Source organism: Pongo abelii, chromosome 9 (genome assembly GCF_028885655.2).
Source record: "Pongo abelii isolate AG06213 chromosome 9, NHGRI_mPonAbe1-v2.0_pri, whole genome shotgun sequence".
In the NCBI taxonomy this organism is placed as follows: Eukaryota; Metazoa; Chordata; class Mammalia; order Primates; family Hominidae; genus Pongo; species Pongo abelii.
The window spans coordinates 1,953,773-1,976,008 of record NC_071994.2 but is presented as its reverse complement, the minus strand read 5'-3'; the positions used below and the strand labels follow the sequence as shown (position 1 = coordinate 1,976,008).

Sequence of the window (22,236 nt, the reverse complement as noted above, 5' to 3'; positions counted from 1 at the left end):
CCTCTGAGCTGTCCCCGCTCCTGCCGCCTGCACCCCCTGAGCAGCCCCCTGTGTGTTTCATGGGAGTCTTAGCAAGGAAGGGGAGCTCTTCAATCTTGCCAGTCGGGGCGCTGTCTGCTGAGTAAGTGTCCCTGTGCTGTGCCCCAATGTCCCCATCCTTTGGCAAACAGCCGTCGGCCTGTGGATCCTGCACTCCCATGCAGTGGGAGAGGGAGACCTGGGCTCACCTCAGCCTCCCCACAAGCCAGGGAGAGGGGCTGCCCAATGGCGGGAGGCCCCCATGGGTCCCAAACGGCAGCTGCCCGCACTCCTACCCAGGAACTCTGTGATGAACACTAAGGAATAAGGAAGGGGGTGAGAAAGAAGGAAGGAAAGGCGGTGGGGGGCATTGTGGGGGGCGGGGAGGGTGTTTGGAAAGTTCCGGAAAAGAGTCACTTCACCAGAAAGGCCAGAAGCTCCCCGTGCCCCCAGCCCCTGCTCGGCTCCGAGGTGAAGGACTTGGAGCGTCGACGCTGGCGTGGGGACCAGCTGTTCTCCTTGAGTTTGTTTCCTTCAGTTCCTTCCGGGCCTCGCCCTCCTCTTCCTGCCACACACACACTTTTTTCCTTTTTAAATTGTTTTATTTGGGGCCAGGTGTGGTGGCTCACACCTGTAATCTCAGTATTGTAGAAGGCCAAGGTGGGCAGATTGCTTGAGTCCAGGAGTTGGAGACCAGCCTGGGCGACATAGTGAGACCCCATCTCTACTAAATATCAGCCAGGTGCGGCGGCACGCACCTGTATTCCCAGCTATGTGGGAGACTGAGGTGAGAGGATCGCGTGAGCCCAGGAGGATGAGGCTACAGCAAGCCATGATCACACCACTGCACTCCAGCCTGGGCCAGAGAGTGACACCCTGTCTCAAAAAAAAAAAAGTAGAAAAATTTATTTTAAAAAATTGTTTTAACATTTGAGTGCTCCAACTGTCCAAGGAGGAGCAGACGGCCCGTGTCAGACAGCCTGAAGCCTGACCATCTGCGATCAGTGAGTGGCCCTGCGGCCAGCTGTGTGCGGCAGTTTGGCCTGGCCTGATGCCTCTGTCCTTCTTGGCACCAGCTCACAGCCCGTGCCCATAACAGACCTGGGGCACCCAAGGAAGGGCAGATCCAGCCCCCACCTGCCCTGGGTCTGAAGATCTCCTGGGAGGCTCCATGGGGTGCCTTGGGTGGGAGGGGCTGGCCGATAGCCTTGAGGAAGTGGCAGGGACACGCAGAGAGGGGTGTGTCCCAAACTCGGGGCGCTGTGGCCTCCAGCTGCCAGGAGGTAGCTGTGCTCTGACTTCTGGGTTCCCACCACCAGAACTGCAGGGGATATGACAGCAAGCTGGACTTGGGGAGACATCTCTGCTCGAGTGCACGTTGGCCTGATGACGACTGCTCTTGGGTTCACGGGTTCCAGGCTCTGCCCGGGAGCCTCATGCAAACTGGTCCCATTCTACAGATGAGGAAACTGAGGCACAGGGTGAATACGGCTGTCCCTGAGCTCCTGCAGCCAGTAAGGTGACACACAAGGATGTGTTCCCAGGCCGCCCGCTGGGCTTGGTAACACAGTCTCAACTGCCCTGTGACACTGTGTGTGTCTGTGCTTGCAGGGAAGGTGACCAGAGGCCCCCTTTCCTCCATGTGGTGAGCCTACCAGCAGGGAGACAGTCCTCAGGTGTGAGGATGAGCCTCTTAGTAGGCACAGAGAAACAGGAGGAACCTTCTAGAAGGTGAAGCCTCCCACGGCTGGGACTCTTGGAGAAGGGCAGATCTCTGTCTGTCCACTCCTGCCCACTCCCCAGCACAGACAGAGCAAGCAGGACAGACGGCCCAAAGTCACAGGATACTGCAGAGCTCAAAGGAGGGCAGACAGCATCGCCCCACATAGGCGTCGGGGGAAAGGTGGGCGGGGTGCTCAGGGGCCCCTGGCCATCCTGAAGTTTGCCTCAGAGAGGTGTGGGCTTCTCCTCCCTCCCACACAGTGTCTCTGAGGATGAACTGCCATGTGCCTGGTGGGGATGCCGTCCCTGGCCCTTGCTGGGTGCCTCTGAGACAAGGTCAGCTGAGCCTGCCATCCTAACTCAGACACACCATCTAACTCTCCAAGTCCCTTCTCGGTGAGACGGGGGGAACTTGCACCCACCTCCCAGCCCCCACGCACCTGAGGGGGTCCCCGTTCCCCTACCCCGTGGCTCCACCACGCCCCACGCATCCTACCTGAGGGACAGAGGGGACTGTGAGATGCCCCCCCAAGGCTGGTTTTCCTCTTTCACCCATGAAGGGCCCCAGCAAATTCTCACCTCCAGAGGCCAGATCTGCCCCGCAGGTCTTAGGAAATACAGCCCTACTTCCATCCAGCACACCAACCCAAGGAAGTGCCTCGGAGTCCTGGGGCCCAAGGTGGGCCTGGCGTTGGTCTCACGGCGGCGGCTCCTCCTGGAGTGGAGTGAACTCAAGCCAGGATGCCCGGTCTCCACGGTGGAAACCGTGTTGCCGGCTGCTCCCTCCTGGGGACTCTGGGCCTGGGGTTCCTGTGGGAGTTGGGGGGATAGCTGAGTCCTATGGAGGTGCCCCTCTCCTCCCCACCCAGTGGAGCTTGGGGTGGGGGCCGGCGAAGACAGGGTGGGAAGCATGGGGCATTCCCCCTCCACACAGCGCTGAGAAACTAAGGGAGCATCCAGAAAACGGTGCCCACTCCTGCGTGGAGGCGGATATCACAGGCACCAGCTCCAGGCGACCCTAGCTCAGCCAAAGAACCAGGGCCAGTGTGTGCGGCAAAGCCCCTGTCTGCTCCCTCCCGCCTGGGACCACTGTGGCGAGGGGAAGGGAGTGTGGTGGCCCTCTCCTGACTCCTGAAGCCTGAAGTCCAAGCTCCTGGCCCTCAGGCAGGCCAGGATCTAGACACCACTGCCCCAAACACACCCCCCAGTCCCAGCCTGCAGGCTTCCTGCAGGATCCCCCGGTGCCTGGGGGCTGAGAAGAGTGAGCAGGGTGCAAAGAAGCTTCGTCAGGAGGGCGGTCTCCACCCGCCTTGGACCCCTGGGCATGGTGTCCTGGGGCCTGGGCTCAGATGGACCCTGGGAGGAACGGTGCGGGGGCTGTTTTTTGCTCCAAGAGAACAAAGTGCCACATTGCCTCAGCAGAGGGCTGCCGAGCTGGGAGGACCCACAGTGCAAGGCCGCACAACCCCCTAGGAAGCCTTAGAGTCTTCAGGTTCCAGGCCGAGGCTGTGGGCGTGGACCCTTGTGCAAACCCCACTGGAAGAAAAACCTTACAGCTCAGGAGAAGGAGGGGCCCCACCCACTCCCAGAGCTCATAACGGAGGGGTGGTGCCCACATGAGGCCTGGGGAAGGGTTGGGGCTGGGACACCCCCTCACCACCCCCAGATACCCCAGGCAGCCTCTCCCTCCACAGAGAGACCCACTAGGCCTGACCCTGCCCTGGGCACAGGGTCGAGACAGGGACGGCCCATGGGGGAAAGACGGTTTCAGGGGCCACTGGCCGGGCCAGGTGGGTCTTTCCCCAGTTCTAGGTGGCAAATGGGGTGGGGCCAGAGCCTTCTGGCTAGGGAAGACACTGGCCTGGCTGGTGTGGCAGGGGCAACGAAGGAGGGTCAAAGGCCACTTTGGCCTGGAAGAGTCCCCAGCCACCTGGACGGGGGTAGCCAGGCCTGGTCCCTGCCCCCACTCTCCAAGGGGTCGGGGCAGCCGGGCAGAGCCAGTAAGTGTTTGTTTTCAGATGACATTTGTAAAGAAAAACAGCCTCCCACACTGCTTGACCCTGTGTCTGGAATGTGGGGAGGCAAACAGCTGTGCCCTTCCCAGACCCTGCACAGCCCCTGGTGGGGGCAGGGCCCTGGTGGGAGCAGGGCCCAGAGGCACAGCCTGGGGAGGCACCGGCCATCGCGGTTGGAGCACAGCAGCCAGGCTCTGGGCTCTGTTCCGGGCCTCACTGTGTCCCCAGTGGGGTGCCGCCACCACCCCCCCAGCCTGGGCCCCGCCGGTCAGACACCCGCAGGGACAGCTTGTCTTGGCTAGCTGGCTACAGCACCTCGCTGGAGTCCAGCAGACACGCGCTCCCGTGCGCACGCTGCGCCCCAGGCCAGCCCTCACGCCGCTGCTCCTGTCAGGCCCCCTGCCTGCTGTGGGCTGCTGGCTGCCTTGGCCTGCTGGCTGCCTTGGCCTGCCCCAGCTCTCTCCGTGCCCCTGCCTCCAGGGAGCCCTCCTTGAGGACTCCAGCCACCCAAGCTCAGCAGGGCCAGCCCGAGCCCTTGACCCACCCGGCCTGTGTGGAGGGTCCTCAGCCCCCAGATCCCCCAGACCCTTCAGGCAGAAGGCAGAGATCCCTGGGGCTCGGGGGAAAGCCGGCTCCATGGCCACTGGCCTGGATGATTTCCCGGAGGCCCGTCCCCTGCCACGTGCCTGGTGACCCTTGTTCCTGCCTGGCTGCCCATGGTCCTTTGTGCGACCCCCGCCCACAGCCCAGGAGCTGGGCAGGAGACTCTGATTGGGCGGCAGCAGAGCCATCCTAGGGCTGCCCCTGACCCTGGCCCTGGCCCTGGCCCTGACCCTGCCCTGGAGCCTGGTTTCCAAATCTTGCCTCATGCTTTTGCCAGACCCCGGTGGCCCCTTCCCCTGACCCTGGAATGCCCTTGGGGCTTCCTGGAAAGGGCCTCTCCTTTGCTCACTGTTGGGTACCGGACTTCACAAGCACTGACCACCCAAAGGTGCAGGGACACCCCCCAGTCCCTCTCCTGGGGGTCCCATCACCAGCTCCCCATGGGCGGGATATCAGAAGAATTCTCTGTGCAGGTGCTCCGCCCCTTCAGGCACAGGGGAGGGCGGCTCAGGGGCCAGCAGCAGACGTTGGTGCCTACCCCTGCAGCGGGGTGCCCCATGCTGAGACAGCGCACACAGGGGACACTCCAGGCCTCAGTCCACCCTCCATGTGGCAAATGAGGTGCTCGGTGGGGCTTCTTAACTCTTCACCCTGGCCTCCCCACGGGTCCCTTCCCTTCCCCTCGGGGGCCCTGGCCCCAGGTCCCCAAGGCCTAGACCTGCCGCTGCCACCCTCAGAGCAAGGATGCGCTGCAGAGGGAGAGAGGCTGCAGCTCAGCCCCAGAGCTCCGGCTTCGTGTCTCCCAGCCCACAAAGCACTAAAGGCTGTGGGTCCTGGGACATCAAAGGCCCAGGAAGCTCCTTGTGTTGAGTTAAGCATAGTGGAGCAGAGGCATGTAGCTGGCATTTCCCACACTTACGACCACTCTGCTACGGGCTGGGGTGGGGCTGGGAATCAGCTTCTCCTGCGCCCCTGCCATCCCTTGTCCAGAGGGACCCGTGGGAGGCCAGGTTGAAGAGTTAAGAAGCCCTGCAGAGCACCTCATTTGCCACATGGAGGGTGGACCGAGGCCCGGCGTGTCCCCCGTGCGTGCTGTCTCAGCATGGGGCACCCCGCTGCAGGGGCAGGCACCAACATCTGCCACTGGCCCCTGAGCCGCCCTCCCCTGTGCCTGAAGGCCCAGCACTTCAAGGGCTGCCCGGGCTGAGGACCTGTGAGAGAACTCTTCTACACCCTACAGAGGAGGCTGAGGGGTGGAGGCAGCTGCGGGAGCCCCAAGCCCACCACAGGCATGCCTGCCCCTCTCCTCGGTGGGTGTAGAAAGCTCTTAAATGGTGGAAAAACAAGGGCATGGCCACATCTCACAGGCACAGAAGGTTCCAGAAGGAGTGAAACAATGGCATGGAGGGAGCGGGGCCCGGGCCAGTGGGAGCACAGGGATGAGGCCAGTGAAGGCCACGGGTGGGGGGGTGCCCTGAAGCCAACGACCCCATCCTTATCGCCTGTGTCTCTCTGCACACAGTGTCTCGTCTGCAAAGTTAGCTGAGCAAACGCCAGGAGCCAAGGGTCGAGGCAACGACATCCGTGGGGCCACTCCACACCCCCTCTGCCTGCCCCACCAGACCTGCTTTCCTAGTTGAAATCCAACTCACAATTTGCCCCCGGGGGCCCAGCAGCCCTACCCAGTGGAGCAGCTGCACCCACAGTGCCCAGCTTCCCAGGGGGACAGGGGCTTGGTGAGCCTTCCTGTCCCCACTGGAGCATGGCCGGAGTGATTTTCTGCTTCTGCTGCAGATCACCCTGGTGGGAGCAGCTGTAATCGCATTATCCCCAGTTACGCCTCCACTGGGCACTGGGGTAGGGACAGCACTGCCAGGACACGACTCCATTTACCTAACGCCAGTGGAGCCCTGGGGGCTCTCCTAGGTCCACGGGGAGGGGTGGCCATCTCTCTAGGCCCAGGGACCCCAGGACAGGGGTAGAAAAGCACGGGAGAGTTAAGGAGTTAAGGCCAGAAGGGGCCAGTCTGGCCAAGTGGGGCAAAGCTGCCCACCGTTGGGCAGGGCATGACTGAGGGGCTGTGTGGGGAACAGCTGCTCATCTCACCCAGGCCCATGCCCGTGATGAACTGTGTGACTACCCCCAGGATCAGTCGGGAGGCTTGGCCCAGGGGCCTGTGCAGACCTAACAGCCAGCTCCAGCCCCGAGGCAGGGCAGCTGTGCTCCAGAGGGCTCCCGGGGCCGCACTGTCCCTCTCAGGTGGACACCCTCGTGACACGTACGCCCCTGCTCTCAGCCCTTTTCTTCACTGGATGGAGAGACTTGGGACCCCAGAGGTGGGTGGCGGGCAGAGGAGGTGGAGCTGGTCTGAGATGCAAGAGGTGGCCCTTGGATTCCAGGAGCAACTGATGGCTTCCAAGGTCCCCCACCCACTCAACACATGTTCCCAAACCCCATTTTGCAGATGAGGATGATAGGCTCAGCACAGGGGCCCATGTCTCTGTCACCAGGCAAGGTGGGGGGCTCTAGGGCCAGAATCTGGCTCCCACCTCCAGCCGGGGGTCAGAGGTCTCTGGTTAGCAGAGGAGGCGAGCGGGACACAGGCTGAGGGATGGGGACAGCTGCTCACCCGGCACAGACAAGGCTCCCCTCCCCATGCTGGAGACCCCGGCTGCCTCATCAGTCACGGCCCACCCAGGACCATGCAATCATCCTCCACTTCTCCTAATCCTCCTGCCAGCTTCTTCCCAAGAGTCCAAGCAGTTGGATGCATTTTCTAAATTCTCAGGCCACTGCTGTTTCCTCCTCAAATTCCTTGTCCCCCACCCGTGGCCCCCTCCCAGCCATGGGAAAGGACTGCTGCGGCCTCCCCACAGGCCTCTGCACGGGTGGGGCTGAGTCCAGGCAGCTGTGAGGTACCGGGGACCCAGGGGTAAGAGCCCCGATTACAGGGATGTCATGGGAAAGCGGCGAGGGGAGGCCACCCAGGGCCCCCACCACAGCCCGGCTCCACATCCTCCCCGATCTCTGGCCCTGGAGAGAATCAGATGGGACCCCCAGCAGCAGTCATTTGAGTCCCACTGCCACCGGCTGTGCTGAGGATGCCCACTGGGCCATGCTGTGGCCACCTGGCTTGGAGTGTGGGCACCAAGGTATCGGCCCAGATTCCTACCCATCAGAGCACCAGCACAGGGCCGAGCCAGTGCCACAGAGCCCCTGGGCTGCAGCACGTCCTGCACGTCCCACAGACCAGCCTGCCGGGAGGGAGGGGTGCGGCCCAGGGCTCCGTGCCCTCCCGGAAGGGGCTACAGTGGGGCCGTTTGCCAGGTGGTGGCTCTGACGCAGGAGAGGACAGATGGGCAAAGCCCGAGGGCAGCCCTGGCCAGGTGCGCGCAGTGGTGGCTGTGACGCTCTCTCCCCCGCCTGTCTCTGGGTCCAGGAGGAGTGATGATCTCCAGGCTCCAGAGGACTAGGAACAGCAGGCAGGCTCGCTGCTGATAACGGGGCCTTCTCCACCTGGTGGGGAGTGATGAGGCAAGACCGGATGGCAGGCCCCAGGCCTCTCCTCTCCAGGGACGGCCATCATCTCCTCGCCTGTGCAGGTCTCAATCAGTCAGTGATTACGCAAGCAGCACTTTATCGCTGGTTGTGAAGATCTGGAGGACATGCGGGGCCCCAGGGCCACAGCCTTCCCGCATGGGTGAGCGGTAAGCTGTGCAATTAGCCCTCAGGCCGTCATCGCCAGGCCCTGCCTTTGTTCCTCCACCGGCCGCCTGCCCGCCCTCAGCCTCCCACAACCTGGCCAGCCTGCTCTTTCTCCCCCTCCACTTTGACCCCTTCCTCCTCAGGGCCCTGACATGCAGCTATCTGGCACCCAGTTTCAATACCCTTTTCTTTCTTTTTTTTTTTTTTTGAGACAGAGTTTCGCTCTGGTTGCCCAGGCTGGAGTGCAATGGCTCGATTTCAGCTCACCGCAACCTCCGCCTCCTGGGTTCAGGTGATTCTCCTGCCTCAGCCTCTGAGTAGCTGGGATTACAGACATGCGCCACCACGCCCAGCTAATTTTGTATTTTTAGTAGAGACGGGGTTTCACCATGTTGGTCAAGCTGGTCTTGAACTCCTGACCTCCGGTGATCCACCGACCTCAGCCTCCCAAAATGCTGAGATTACAGGCATGAGACACCGCGCCCGGACTTCTTTTCTTTTCTTTTTCTTTTTTCCCGCCCTCAACTATCCGTTTCATTAAAAAATTCAGAATTCTCTCCTCTGCCTGCCAGGATGGGACCCAAAACCAGGTAGCCAATGGGCCTGCCCGAGTTGTGGCCCTGGGCCTGTCCCCGACAAGTCACCCTACGTTTTCCATTCCACCATCCTCTCCCTGCACCTCAAGCACCGTGAACCCTCTCCCACCTGCCTGACCTCGCCGTCTCCAAAGGAGAACCTTTCTTGTGTCATCCCGCCCTCGCTAGGCCTGCCGTCTGCCTGGGGGCTGCCCTGGTGGCTGCGCTGTGTCTCCCACTGGTGTGCGCATGGTGCTGCCTGCTCTGTGCCTCAGAGGCTCTGGAGCCCATGTGCTCAGAGGGGTGTGACCTTTGAAAACTGTGAGTCCCCACATCTTGCCTCTGGAGGCCACAGCTGGCCTGGGCCAAGCCTGGGCCACTTCCTCTGCAGGGACCAAGGTCAGGGCTGCCTCGAGGGTTTCGGGGCAGGAGAGAGGGAACAAATCTCCTGGAGGCAGATGGGGGCCACAGGGAGGCTGGAGGCCTTGAACCCCTCCCAGAGAGCCAGTGGAGGGATGTTGCCTGGCGGATGGATGGGAGATGGCAGGCGGCTGCTCCAGGGGCTCCTCCCTCCTTGTAGCACCTTGGACATGTTTTGTTTTATTATGGTGAAAATACATAACAAAACTAGCCATTATAGCCATTGAGCCACTCACCCATTGAGCCACTGAGCCACTGAGCACACACATCAGTGGCACTCAGTGCATTCTCACTGCTGCATGGCCATTGCCACCACCCACCTCAGAACTCCTCCCTCTTCCCAAACTGAAGCTCCCTGAAGGTGCCCAGCCTCCTCGCCAGTAGATGAGATAAGGAGGCAGCCCTGCTCGACCAAGGAGGCAGAAGTCTTAACTGTTCTCCCAACAGTCCCACGGGAAGCACCTGCAGCAGGGCCCTGGCTGGACAGATGGCCACAAGGGGTGTGGTGCAGTGATCAGGTGCCCTGGCCTGGGCAGGAGAGTGGCGCCCTTGGCCTGCCCAGCCCCTGCCCTGTGGCCCGCCTGACAGCCGAGGGGAGCTTCACCTTCCAGCCTCTGGCTGTCATTAGCTGCTCCCGGTGGGAGGTGGGACCAGCAGGGGAAGCTCAGTCCCACTGCCAGTGAGGATCCAGGCTCACGTGGAACCACCTGGACCTCATTATTCTTAAGTGGTCCAGTCTGAAAGTTTGGGAAGAGGGGAGAAAAAACTGCCAATCCCCAGGCCTGGGGAGCCCCACCCCCTCTTCAAGCCAGCACTGAAGCCCCGGGGGCTTCATCCACAACGGAGAGCTGAACCGGGCCCACCCCAGGGCCCAGGAGGGGCATCTGTAGAGGGTTCAGCCCCAGGAGGACTTGGAGGTCAGGCAAGCCAACGGGAGTTCAGAGCTTAGGAGGGGTGAGAGGTCAGACTCTGGTCCTTTCTCATCACCTGGGGTCCGTCTGTCCTTCCAGAAGGTCACCTGGGGTGTCTACAGTCAAGGCCAGTCTGACAGGTGGGACGGTGCTTCCCAGCAACCCCACCCTGGGGAGAACCCTGCTGCCTCTCCCTGCTCTCCACCCCCAGCACAGGCCCCGGGAAGCCTGCAGCTGATGACGACGCCAGGACGGTGCTGAGTGGACTCTGGGGCCAGCATCACAAGGCACCCAGGACCCCAGACCATCCAGCCACACCCCAGGCTACGAGGAGGGGGAGCTCCGGCGAGGCTAGGGTGCCTTCAAGGTGCATCCTAGCAACATCCTCCACCTGCAGGAGGGACACTCGGTCACAGCTTGGGGAGGATGTGCTCAGATGGCATAGGAAGGATTTGCTCAGACCCCATGGGGAGGATTTGCTCAGACCCCGTGGGGAGGACTTGCTCAGACCCCGTGGGGAGGACATGCTCAGACCCCGTGGGGAGGACTTGCTCAGACCCCGTGGGGAGGACATGCTCAGACCCCGTGGGGAGGACTTGCTCAGACCCCGTGGGGAGGCCTTGCTCAGACCCCGTGGGGAGGACGTGCTCAGACCCCGTGGGGAGGACGTGCTCAGACCCCGTGGGGAGGACGTGCTCAGACCCCGTGGGGAGGATTTGCTCAGACCCCGTGGGGAGGACAAGCTCAGACCCCAGGCAGGCATCATGAGTGTGCCCAGCCTGGACCCCAGGCTGGTAGCTCCTACCACACGTGGAGCAGCAGAGGCTGGCAAGAGGGACTCAGGACTCGGGCTGGGGGCAGAGGGCCCTGCACGGCTCTGCGGTCCTGACCCAATCCTGCATTTCCATAGAGAGCTGCCTGGGCACCCGTGCTGAGGGTCCCTGCACCCCCTGGTGTATTGGGGACCCTTCCCCCACCCCCCATCCCCCGCTGCTGAGACACAGGAATGTGCAGGATGGCTGTGAGGGGAGAGGCAGGCCCAGGGCGCAGCAGGCAGGGCTGGGCGGGGCTGGGGATCTGCAGGAGGTTGGCCCTGGAGATGGGACATGTCTGGACCCTCGGTGTTATCACCTCTATGTTTTGACCACCGAGCAAATATATACTAAATGAAGCACAAATTAGCCAAGGGGACAGTCGACTCTGTCCTTTCTTCTTAATCCCTCTGGCTCAGGGTTTCCCAGCCTGGACAGCCTGTCCGAGGGGAAGGCTGCCCAAGGGCACACAGGCGTCCGTCCGGGGACATTCAGGCAGTGACCAATCCCTGGTCGCCCTGGTGTGTGCCCGGCAATGTGGGCCTTTTCCCAGCCAGCCAGTGGGGGAGCAGCCGCTGTGGGTCCCTGAGTCTTAGCGAGATGGTCAAGGATGGGACAATGATGGAGACCCGCGTGCGGCCGCATCCATGGGTAAAGGAGGCGGAACGGAGGACAGCTCTGCCATCCCCTCAGCCAGCCATGGAAAGCAACCCTTTCCCCTGAGGCCCCAGCACCAACCTGGAGGCCACCATGGGCTGGAGCCCAGCACAGCCACCATCGCGTCTTGGCTGTCCAGCTCAGGACAGGTCAGTTCCAAGGCGTCCGGGCTGGAGCTCTGGGGGCAGAAGAGCACAAGCTCCTGAAGAGCCTCTGCTCCAGCCCTGGCAGCGGAGGGCCAGGTGAGAGTCTGTGGAGGGCTCTGAGGACTCCAGGAGGGACCGGCTGAGGACACCGGTGGGGGTAATACCTCCCCCTCCAATGGTCGCTCGCAGGAGGCAATTCCCAGAGCTCCGCTCCATGGGCCACCAGGTACCCAGAGCCTCATTTAGAAATGGCTATCCCTCCCCACTGGCCCCCGCTGGGATCCTCATGCTTCAAACGTCCTGCTGTGGTCCCAGGGAGGAGCAAACCCCCTCCCAATCGAGAAGCATCCTCAACCGCACCTAATTCCAGATGCTACCTCCCACCTCGGCCTTCCAGGAGACGGAGAACAGAGCCGGCCCCTCCCCAAGGCCCCGAGGCCCAGCAGGGCACCCCTCCGAGCAGATAAGCTCACCCCTGCTCCCAGGACAAGCAAGCCCCTGCCGAGGCTCTGCTGCTGCTAATTGGCCCTTGGGATAAGCAGACCTGTCCAGGAAAGAGCCCTCTCCCTGATCTCCCAGCCCCAGCCCCATCAGGCTGGGAGTTCTGACTTAAGCAAATAATCAGTCCAGGGAATTGAAGGTTCAACAGAATCGCCCACCAGGAATCTGGTCTTTGTTCCTTCACCCTCCTCCTCCCACCTCCGCCTGGGGTCTTGAGATCAACAGCAAGGCTTTGCAGTCGTAGGGGCTTCCCCCAGACACCCTCCAGCCTCAACCCAGAGGAGATGGGTGCCTGGGCCGTGACCCCTCACACAAGAGGACCAAAAGCCCAGAGAGGTGACGGGGAGCCATGGGCCCGGCCAGCTGGGGTCTGCAATGGACTCAGTGGGGTCCGGCCCTCCTCACTCCAAGGGGAGCTGAGAGCCTACCCAGTGAGGAAGGGCGTCCTGGGAAAATGACAGGAATCAGGGAATGGCCCTGGGGCTCCGGACCTCTTCTGATGGAGTCATTCAAGGCCCCTTGGCAGAGCTGGGCATCCTCTGGGCCCCAGGGGATAAGGTCCCCTCACTCCACCATAGAACAGCATCTGGGCACCTACCTCTTGGCCATGGGCAGAGCAAAACTCTCCCCTGGACCCCAGTGCCCAGAGCCCTGACCTTGGGAGGGAGTCGTGCATCCTCAGGAGCCCCCCCGGGCTGCCCCCCATCACCCTGCAGGCAGCTCACCCTCCCACCCCACCAGCTGCAGGGTGCGGACACGTGTCTTCTCCTTCCCCAAATGCTCGTTCTGCGCCTGCTTCGGGAGGGCAGTCCTGCCTGCTCACAGCCCAGCCCTGCCCAAACTCCTGGCCATGCGTGGAGACACACGGGCGTTAGAACATGGCATCCCAGTTCCCTTCTATGTTCAGGAAGACGACACCCATCTGGCTGAGGGGATGGCAGAGCCCCTCTCCCCACAGCCCCCTCTGCAGTGCAGCTCTCCTTTTCTCTCCCTGCATCCTCTTCCCGAGGGCGGCCCCTTCTCTCCATCAGGATCGCCCTTCCTGGGCCCATGCCTCTTCCCGAGGGCGGCCCCTTCTCTCCATCAGGATCGCCCTTCCTGGGCCTCCGGGGTGCACCGGGCGGGCGCTGTTTCCCCCAAGCCCTCCCTTCCTCCCTCGGGGTGGGGCCCTTTCCTCCAGGCTCTTCTCTGTCTCCTGGTCTCTGCCATCTCCCAAAACCCATTCTATTTCTCCACATGTTTACCTCGTCCCCCACCCATCTCCATTCTCCTAGTCTCCTGCCTGCCAGGCCGGCCCTGGCACCAGCCACTTGGCAGCCTCCTCCTCCTCCCAGAACCTTCTCTTTCCTTCCTGGTCCCATCTCAAACTGCAGCAAGCTGGTCGGAAGGTGAGACCAGGCTGGGAGGAGCTCTGGGCCACGGAGATGATGGCCGGGGGAGGTGTGGGAGGTGGGAGGGCAGGCGGCCCAGGTGGGGAGCAGGGCATCTTGCCATGGGAAGGGCTGGAGGAAACACCGCATCCAGGGATGGCCAGAGCTCGCCTGGAGCCCCTGAAGGTCTTGCTTTTAGAGCTGGGGGGGCTGCTGTGTGGCCAAGCCGGGCGAGTGGCCCCATCCCGGGTCCTGGGCTCCTGGCGTCTGCCCTGGAGCCCACCATGTTGCAGTACTGCATGGCCGTCCATTGCTGCTCTCTTCACTGTATGACCGGGGGTTCCCTCTGTGCCCCTCAAAGCCCCAACTTGCCTGGACTTTGGGTCTGCAGCTGGCGCATGGGAATCTTCCCACATGGCAGCGTAGGTGGACTATGGAGCCGACACCAAGGCTGCCAAGGTCTTACTTGAGTAGAAGACTTCCATCCTGAGCGATCCTGTTGGCTGGTCCTCTGGATCCAGCCTTCCTGGGGCTGCGGCCACTCACAGGGCTCCAAGCGAGTCTGGGGTCCCTGGTCCCCCAGGTTGTCCACCCCTTGCTGCAGCTGCTCCGGAAACAGAGGGTGCTGCCCTGGCCATTTTGCTCCTTGCTGGGTGTCTGGGAGGGCTGCGAGGGGAGGAAGAAGGGCAGGGAGAGGTGAGAGACCTGAGAGAAGGGGGAAGGAGTCTCAAAGGAGGGGAGAAAGGGCGGGCCAGCAGTGTGGCGCAGTGTGCGGGAGGGGAACATGGCGGTGCCCGGCACGAGGTGGGGTGCGGGGCAGCCCTGGAGCCCTGGCTGCCTCTCCCGGCAGTGGGTCCGGCACTAGCTAGCCAGCTGAGCTTGCTGTGTTTGGAGTCTGCAGAAAGTGCTGCCCCGCCAAGCCCCACAGGCCAAGCCAGGCCCGAGGGACAGGAAGGAGCATGGGGCCTTCACTCACTGCCCAGCCCGGGGCACGGCCGGCCCATCTCCCGTTTCCAGGGCATCCGGGGACGGGCACGCCCCGGATACTTACTGCCCTGTCACTGGAGGTTAGCATCCTCCCTCGTCCGGTGCCCTGCCCAGGTGGCTGTTACCTCCCCTACCTCCTCCAAGACTCTGAGCAGGGGGAGAAAGAAAGTGGACGGAGGCACCCGACCTCCTGACCTGAGTGTGGTCGCCGCTTTGTTCCCCCTTCCTCTGCCCCCGGTTCTCACTGCAAAGGAGGAGAGGGCTCACCTGGGGGGCCCCACGTGCCTGCCAGCCTTGGTCCAAGACTGCAGAGAACGGGCCCTGAGGAGGTGGGGAGGAACCCAGAGGCAGACCCCGAGGGTCTTCCCTGAAAGAGGAGGGCTGGTGGGCAGCAGGAAGATCTGGGATTGCGCCTTCAGCGGCCCTCTCTGTCCTGACGTGTCACCCGCTAAGGGTCACGGGCCAAGGAGGGACCGGGCAATGTCCGGGAGCCGTAGAGTTGGGATGGCCTGGCCAGGCTGGGTGTGGGGTCTGTTGGGGATCCCAGGTGAGGGGAAGGAACTGGGAGTGGACCTGGGCCCAAGGCAGGTTGGGTGGCTGGTGCAAGGCAGAGGGCTGGCCCTGGGGGCATTCTGTCCTGAATCCTCTGTCCCTTTACCCAGTTCGTGAACATCCCTCGTGGAGCGGGCCCCAGCGAGATCACGGGGGGTGGGCAGGCAGATGGAGTGCAATATCCCCCAAGGAAAGTGTTGTGAGGCGGTGGAGGGCAGGGCCAGAGAGGCCCCAGCTGCAGAGCAGGACGCTGGAGGGCACAGGGCAGCCGAGCCAGGGCCTGGGGCAGCCAGAAAGTGGCACTGTGTTCTTCTGGGCCGGACCAGAGCCCAGGCAGTGTCAGGAGGTGGATGGTGTGGAAGAGAGAGGAGTTCCAGGGGCGCACTGGGGGGCCCTCTGTGCGGCTGGAAGGTGGAGGGGCGCTGGGTGGAAGGGCTGGCATCGGGCTGGCGGCTTGGGCTAAGGCAGCCTTGCAGGGGCTGGCTCCTGAACCCACGCATGGCGAGAAGTATGGGCTGGAGGCCACAGCGTTGGGGAAAGACAGATGGGAGGGCTGGACAGGAAGCAGGGCTGTGGCCAGGCCAGGGCCCCGGGAGGACAGGGACAAGTGGTGGACGTGAGGGTGCAGAGGAGCGAAGTCCAGGACTTGGCCCGGATGGGGATGCTCAGGAGGCTGGGGATGCTCGGAGGAAGGCAGTGGGGGAGCCTGGCTGGCTGCCCCACCCCTGCCACCCTCAGCTCCCTCTGCCCACCAGGACTCCCGAGCTCCATCAGGTGCCACAGCACCCTGGCTCAGGAAGGTGACTTCTCGTGCCCCAGTGTTTGCAAATCCCCAAAATGACCCAATTGACAAGCTCAAGGATGAATTTTCCAAGAGGGCCCCTTCAAGTACCAAAGGACACAAAGAGCAGGCCCTTCTGAGTCTGCGGCCCGCAGATGGCAACACGGGCCCCAGACCCCAGGACCACCTTGGGCACAGAGCGGCTGGACCCAGGAGACTGGCCTCTCCCGGGGATTCCACGGCTGGCCTGCAGGGCTCCAGCAAACACGTGCAGGGCTTTCCAGAGCCCCACACAGAACAAAGAACAAAATGCGGCGAGCAGGGCCTGGGCTGAGCGGACCACGGGCGGGTGGGTGGAGGGGTGCAGCGGCATGGCGCCCACTGCCAGGCCGAGGGCAGCTGCAGGGGGCTGGGCTGGAGCAGACCCGGGGTGGGGGTGGGAGCTGGAGGAGGCTCTCACGGCCGGAATCAATAACTCACACTGGGGGAGGGCGGGAGACGTTTGTGGCGGAGCAGGGAGGGGGTGCCGGACGGGGTGTCCCTCCACCCCCAAGTTCAAAGTTTTATGGCGAGCAGGCTTGACTTCCTCCCGCGTCCCTCCTCTCCAGGTGTTATTTGAAAAAAATACTTTTCAAACTACATGCTGAAAACTTCAGCATGAAAATTTAATGTCAGAAACTCTGTAATCTCTTTCCCAGAGATAAGACCCAGCCCCTCGAGGAGGGGCGAACTCGATCCCTCTAACACAGAAAGCAGACGCCAGGCTGGGAAGGCAGGGGCCTGGCGGCCTCGCTGGGGGAGGCTCAGGCTCGCGCTCCCTCCCTCCCACCCGGGGCTGGGAGGGGGTGACTGAGAGAGGCCCTGCAGGGATGGAGCTGCAGGGCTGGGGCGAGGGGTCCGGCAGGAGGGGCCGTCCTAGTGCAGCCTGCAGGCTTTGGGCCTTCGGGAAGCACATCCTGCCGCTCTCCCGCGTGCACCCCGCTCCCCAGAACTTGGAGTGGGTGCCGCTGCTGCCAAGGCTCAGGTTTCCATGACGCCTGAGGCCCCTGGCCCTCTCACTCAGACCCAAATTTAGGCCTCGCAGAGGGCTCAGGTTGTGTACAGCTAAGCTGGGGAAGGACAACGTGGCCACCACCGCCCATGGCCTTTCTGACCAGCAGCGCCGCCCTGGGTTGGGTGGTGGGGGCGTCCTGCACACACAGTTCCTGAGGTCAAGCCTGGGTGTGGGGGTCTTGGACTCTGAGCTGCCAGGCCCGCCAGGTCCTGGCCTCAGGGAGAGGGGAACAGCACTGCCACACACCCGCCTCTTGACTCGATTTCTCTGTGGGTGACAGACATAACTTCTCCAAGCTGTTTCCAACAGCCCCCACCCTGAAAACGGCCTCCACCTCAGACATCAGACAACGCCCGAGCCCCCCCTGCCCAGGGCCGGGAGGGCAGGCTGCCCGGAAGGAGGGTGGGGCTGCCCGGGGGCTGGGTGTGCGCTCCAGACCTGTGTTCTGGGACTGCATTCCGGGGGAGGGGGTGGTGGGAAGGCGCCATGTGGAGCAAACCGGCTGGGCTGGGGGCAGGAGGCCCCCCAAGCGGGGAGAGGGAGGCGTCCGACCGACCAACCGACCGCACTGCTCTGCTGCCCCCACCAGGCAGGCCAAGGCCGGCGTCCCTGGAGACCGGGACCTGGTGGCCCAGTCCAGCACTCCTGAATGAGCCTGAGACCCCCGTGTCCTGAGAGGCAGGGGGCTCCTCTGTAGCGGAAGGAGACAGAGGCCTCCTAAAGGGGCCGGACGCTTGCCTAAGGTGCTAATCGCCTGGAAGCTCCCAGAATGTGGGTGTGGGAGAGGCCAAACTGCTTTCTCCCCAAACCCCAAGATCCTGGGTGACCCTGAACCCAGGCCTGGGGACTTGGCCATGTCTGCCCAAGCCCCCTACCAGCCCCCACATGTGCTTTGCGTGGTCCGAGCCCAGCGGGCGGGGCAGGGCTGGCTTGAGGCTGCCGAGAGGGTTTCTCCCCAACCGTCCTGCCCCCTCCAGGGGACATGGGGAGCCAGACTGGTCTGTTGTCCTGTGTTTGCCTGCCTCTCCCGGTGTTGCCGTGGTGATGACACCAGGCATGGCTGGGAGGGGTCATACCTCAGGCGGACCAAGAGTCCTACGTGTCCACCACAGACGGCACCCCTCAGGATGCCCACGCCCTGGCCCCCGGCTCCCAGGCCTTGTCGAGAATGTTCCATGAGCTTGATGGACAGGCACGAGGTCCAGCGTGTGAGGCCCAGCCCGCTGCTCCGGCGCCTGCCCCTGCATCCCCACAGCACCCCGCCCGGCCACCCTGTCTGTCCTCGGGGGCCCCCCAGCCATCTCAGGTCCAGGCTGCTGGGTGGGAGAAGCGCCCTGGGTTTCTGCTGTGTCCCTGCACCCTGACGAGGAGCGCTTCTCTTCCCGCACCCGCAGCCCCACACAGCCCCTCCACGCCCCAGGGTCCCCCAGCCAACCCAGGGTCCTATCTGCTGCCTGCAGCTGAGCCTGCAGCGGGGGACCCCAGGCAAATATGAGGAAGCCTGCGGAGAAGGTGGCCCCTGCGGAAGCTGCTGCCCACGTGCCCCCCGCCCCATGCTGCCAGGAGAGGCTCGGACCTCAACAACTTGGAGGTGGCAGAAATGGTCTCTGCATGACCAGTGCGGCCCCTTCTTAGCCCCGTCCTGGGGGGTCCGGAGGGCCTAGCAGCTTCCCTGGCTGGGGGCTGAGGGGCCTCCAGGCGGCGACTCTTGGAAAAGCCTGAGGTCAGAAGAGTTCAGAAACGGCCGTGCTGGCTGGGTCCTCTTGACTGATGTGGACAACTGTGTCCCATCTCCCTGAGCTATTTCTGTTTTCGCAGGAGTCAGGGGAGGGCTGGAACTCCGGCTTCCCGGCATCCCGGCGGGCAACCAGATACCCTCAGATAAAGGGCATTCCTGGAGGCCTTCATCACGCTCCCCGGGCAGCTGCTGGCCCCTCACCCTGCACAAGTGGGCACGTCCTCTCTGAGCCCCGAGGGAGGCTCAGAACACATAGTTTCCCTGTTATGTACCAGCTGAGGGGCCCGGGTGGATTTAGCTGGGGTGAGGCCCAGGGGCCCAGGCGAGCAGGGGATGTTCTGGTAGGGAGGACATGGCTGAGATGGGAAGAGCAGCTGGTCCTAAGCCCCACAGGGCCCCCTCAGGGCCCCGAGCCTGGGTTTTATTTTGGGAGGCACCTTCTAGAGCGTAAGCTGCCTCATCCTGCGGGCACGCGTGGGGTCGCCCAGGACCTAGGGGATCCTTCAGCCGGCTGTCCAGCTCCGGGACTCTGGGTTCCCGGGAACGCTTGGGGGCTGATGTTCTGAGCATGTTTGCCCCGCAGTGTTCTCAGCCACACCTGCACCCTAGCAGGATGCCAGAGGGCTTTTCCCAGACTTCAGAGCTGAGGCCCGGGCCTGGCGGGCGCCCCCTCCTCCAGCAGGATGGGAACCAACCATTCACTCAAGCCACGAGCACCCCATGGGCTGCCCTGAAGAGCTGTTGGGAGGAGAGGGTCCATGATCCCAGGCTCTGAAGACCTCTGTGCCCAGCAGCGGGGCCTCTGGAGGGTGAGGAGGGATGCGTATTAGGAGCAGTCCATTGCCGGCCGGTGGGGTTTGTTTTGTTAAACCGAAAGAAAAACAGCAGCAGCAGCACAGAGCCCCGGGGCAGCTGACCTCCTGAAGACAGGCAGGGTGCCTGGGCAGGGCCCCAAAACCACAGAGGAGCCCCAGCCAGCCCTCTGGGGAGCAGGGTCAGGCATCCCGACAGAGTATGACCAGGACACACGACCCGGCGGCCCTGCAGCCCCCCAGCACCTCCTCACTGGGACCAGCCTGTCGGCAGGAGGCAGCCCTGGGGGTCGGGGACACAGTCCCGAGGAACGCTAGGACGTGGAACGCTCCTTAAGGGAGTGAGACACCCCTGGGGGGCAGAGCTAGGTCCTGACCAGGGTGGGGGCTGCGGAGGAGCTGAGCTGGCTCCTATCAGTGCATGGCTGGCTGTCTAGGGGCAGCACAGAGGGAGGTCCCATCCCAGGCCAACAGTGGCAATGCCATCTCTGAAAAATGGTCCGAGCCATGAGGCCTGAGCCTCCGGTGCCCTTGCCTGGCATGCTCTGCCACACCGTGGCCGCATGAGGGACAGACAGCGTGGGACAGAGTCCCACCTGGCAGGGAGGTGGCGGGCTTGCCACGTGCCAGAAGGCACCGGGGGAGGAGGGGCTGGGTATCGGGGGCAGGGACCCTCAGGGCGAAGCTTGATGTTAGGCAGGCTTCTTCTGGAGGCCTGTGTCTCCTGGGCGAGCATTATCATCTCCACATTTTATTTTATTATATTATTATTTATTTATTTATTGAGACAGAGTCTTGCTCTGTCACCCAGGGTGGAGTACAGTGGTGCAGTGGTGCAACCTCCACCTTCCAGGTTCAAGTGAATTCTCCTACCTCAGCCTCCCGAGTAGCTGGGATTACAGGCGCCCGCCACCACACCTGGCTACTTTTTGTATTTTTAGTAGAGATGGGGTTTCTCCATGTTGGCCAGGCTGGTCTCGAACTCTTGGACTCAAGTGATCCACCCACCTCAGCCTCCCAAAGTGCTGGGATTACAGGCATGAGCCACTGCGTCTGGCCTCGTCTCCACATTTTAGACAAATCAAGACAAGGTGGCAGCCAAGGGCCTCAGGGTTGCAAGGCAGCAGCTCAAAGTGGAAACCCAGACTCCTGGCCCCTCACCCAGGCCGCACACCCACAGCCAGGCCTCCCTCCCAGAAGCCGCCACCAGGCCTGCTCCTGGGCCCCAGCTTCCTGTGCTCCCGTCCAGGCGGTGGCCATTGTCTGCCAGCCATGAGGAACCAGCGGGGGGAAGTGCCATGCCCCAGCCCCTGGGCAGCCCATGTGTCCCTTCTACACCCGTGGGCAGGGCCCTGGAGTCCCAGTTCCCAGTGGCCAGCCATCGGTCCTCTCACTAACCGCAGGATGGCCACTGAAGGCCAGAAGAGTGGGGGCCTTGGGGGCTACCCAAAAAATCTCACCCACCACGGTCCAGGCCCATGGGCGTTCTGTGGCTCCAGCCTGTGGCTCGGGGTGGGGGGTTGGGGAGCTGGGTTTTCTGACCCCGGTGGTGGTGAATGAACAGCAGACCCCTGTCTACGCCCCTGGCCTGCCGGCTCGCTGGCCTTCCTAATGAGCGTGTGTTTCCAGAGCCCTTTGATCTGGGGCTTTAATGACCATCCCCTACCGAGGAGCCGCCGATCAATGGGCTCGCCCCCTCCCCAGTGTGCGCACAACCAAAGCCGGGCTTATCCAGGCCCCCTGACCGGCAGCCCTGAGGCTGAGGGCTCCCACTCCCGCCCGGGGTCACCAGGATGTTCTCGGTGGCATTCCAGGTGGGACGAGCCCAGCTCCTCCTCAATGCCTCGATGCCCACGGCCAGGCCCAGCTGCCCTGGGGTCATCTGGGCATCTCCTGGCCCATGATGGGGGAGGGAGTGGCCGAGCTGTGCTGGCTCCCACCTTCGGGAACCGGGGGGTCTGCTCAGAACACGGAAAGAAGACAAGACATGGCCTCAGCTCTGACTCAGGGCACGGGAGCAGCTTGTGCTTCACACGGTCGGTCCCCCACTCTGCTTGGGGGGGCCCTCCTCCCGAGCTCCATCCTGGGTGGGCCAGGGCCCTCTCCCCGCGGGGTCTCCAAGCCCCAACACTCGGCCCGCAGTGTCCGGCGGGTGTGCCGTCCATACTCTTCTGCTGGCAGGAGCCGTGCCCTCCGCTGGCCCTGAGGAGACCGCTGCTGCTGTTCCTGCCACTGGGGACACCCTGACTACCAAGGCCGGCTCTCCTCCCGTAGTTAACAAAGTGGGGGGCGCAACAGGCTGTGTCTCCAATGTGTCTACGGGGGGACCCACGCTCTCCCTGCTGACGGGGAGGCAAGGGCCGCAGGGCAAGGCGGGAGCCCCAGGGGGGACTGCACGGGTCCAGCTCTTTGGGGCCACCCTTCCCCCAGGGCACCCCTCACTCGCGCCCACGCACGCGCAGACGGGAAATGAGACCTGCGAGGCTGGGCTCGGCCCTCCCCCCTCTCTGGCAGCAGCATGGGGTTTTATGAGTGCTACAAATCAGATATCACGCAGTTTGGGGCTGACATGGTTTTTGTAAGAATTATTTAAGGCCCCGGCCGCCAGTAAAGTCCCAGGGAGAATGGGGCAGGGCGCACCCAGCTGCTGGGGCCGTCGGAATTCCAAACACTTCGTAAAGCTAAGGTATGAGCCGCGAGCACCTTGTTCTGTTTAACAGGCTGCTTCACCCCTGCCCTGGGCCCGCGAGGGCTGCCGGGAACACCTCCCCCAGGCCAGGAGGAGGGGGCCGCCTGCAGCTGTGAAAGCTGGGGCCTGCCTGGGCGGCCCTGGCTCCAGGCTGAGAAGCTGAGAGGG

General features: G+C 63.1%; 1 protein-coding gene across 11 annotated transcripts in view; it reads right to left on the bottom strand.

The window, feature by feature from the left end:
* Window positions 1-421: 421 nt before the first annotated feature.
* MRPL23 (mitochondrial ribosomal protein L23) overlaps window positions 422-22,236 on the bottom strand; it is a 36,778-nt gene continuing 14,963 nt past the window's right edge. For 3 of the 11 annotated variants that reach the window (XM_054524109.1, XM_054524108.2, XM_063728336.1), the window contains 2 exons: window positions 13,922-14,121; window positions 912-2,550 (listed from right to left, as the gene is read on the bottom strand). In XM_054524109.1, coding sequence (XP_054380084.1) covers window positions 2,472-2,550; window positions 13,922-14,121 — 279 coding nt within the window. In that variant the 3' untranslated portion in view covers window positions 912-2,471. Of the gene's footprint in view, window positions 2,551-11,519; window positions 14,122-22,236 lie in introns of those variants that run through there. The other 8 variants (XR_008510978.2, XR_008510982.2, XR_008510979.2 and 5 more) reach the window with 8 other exon arrangements.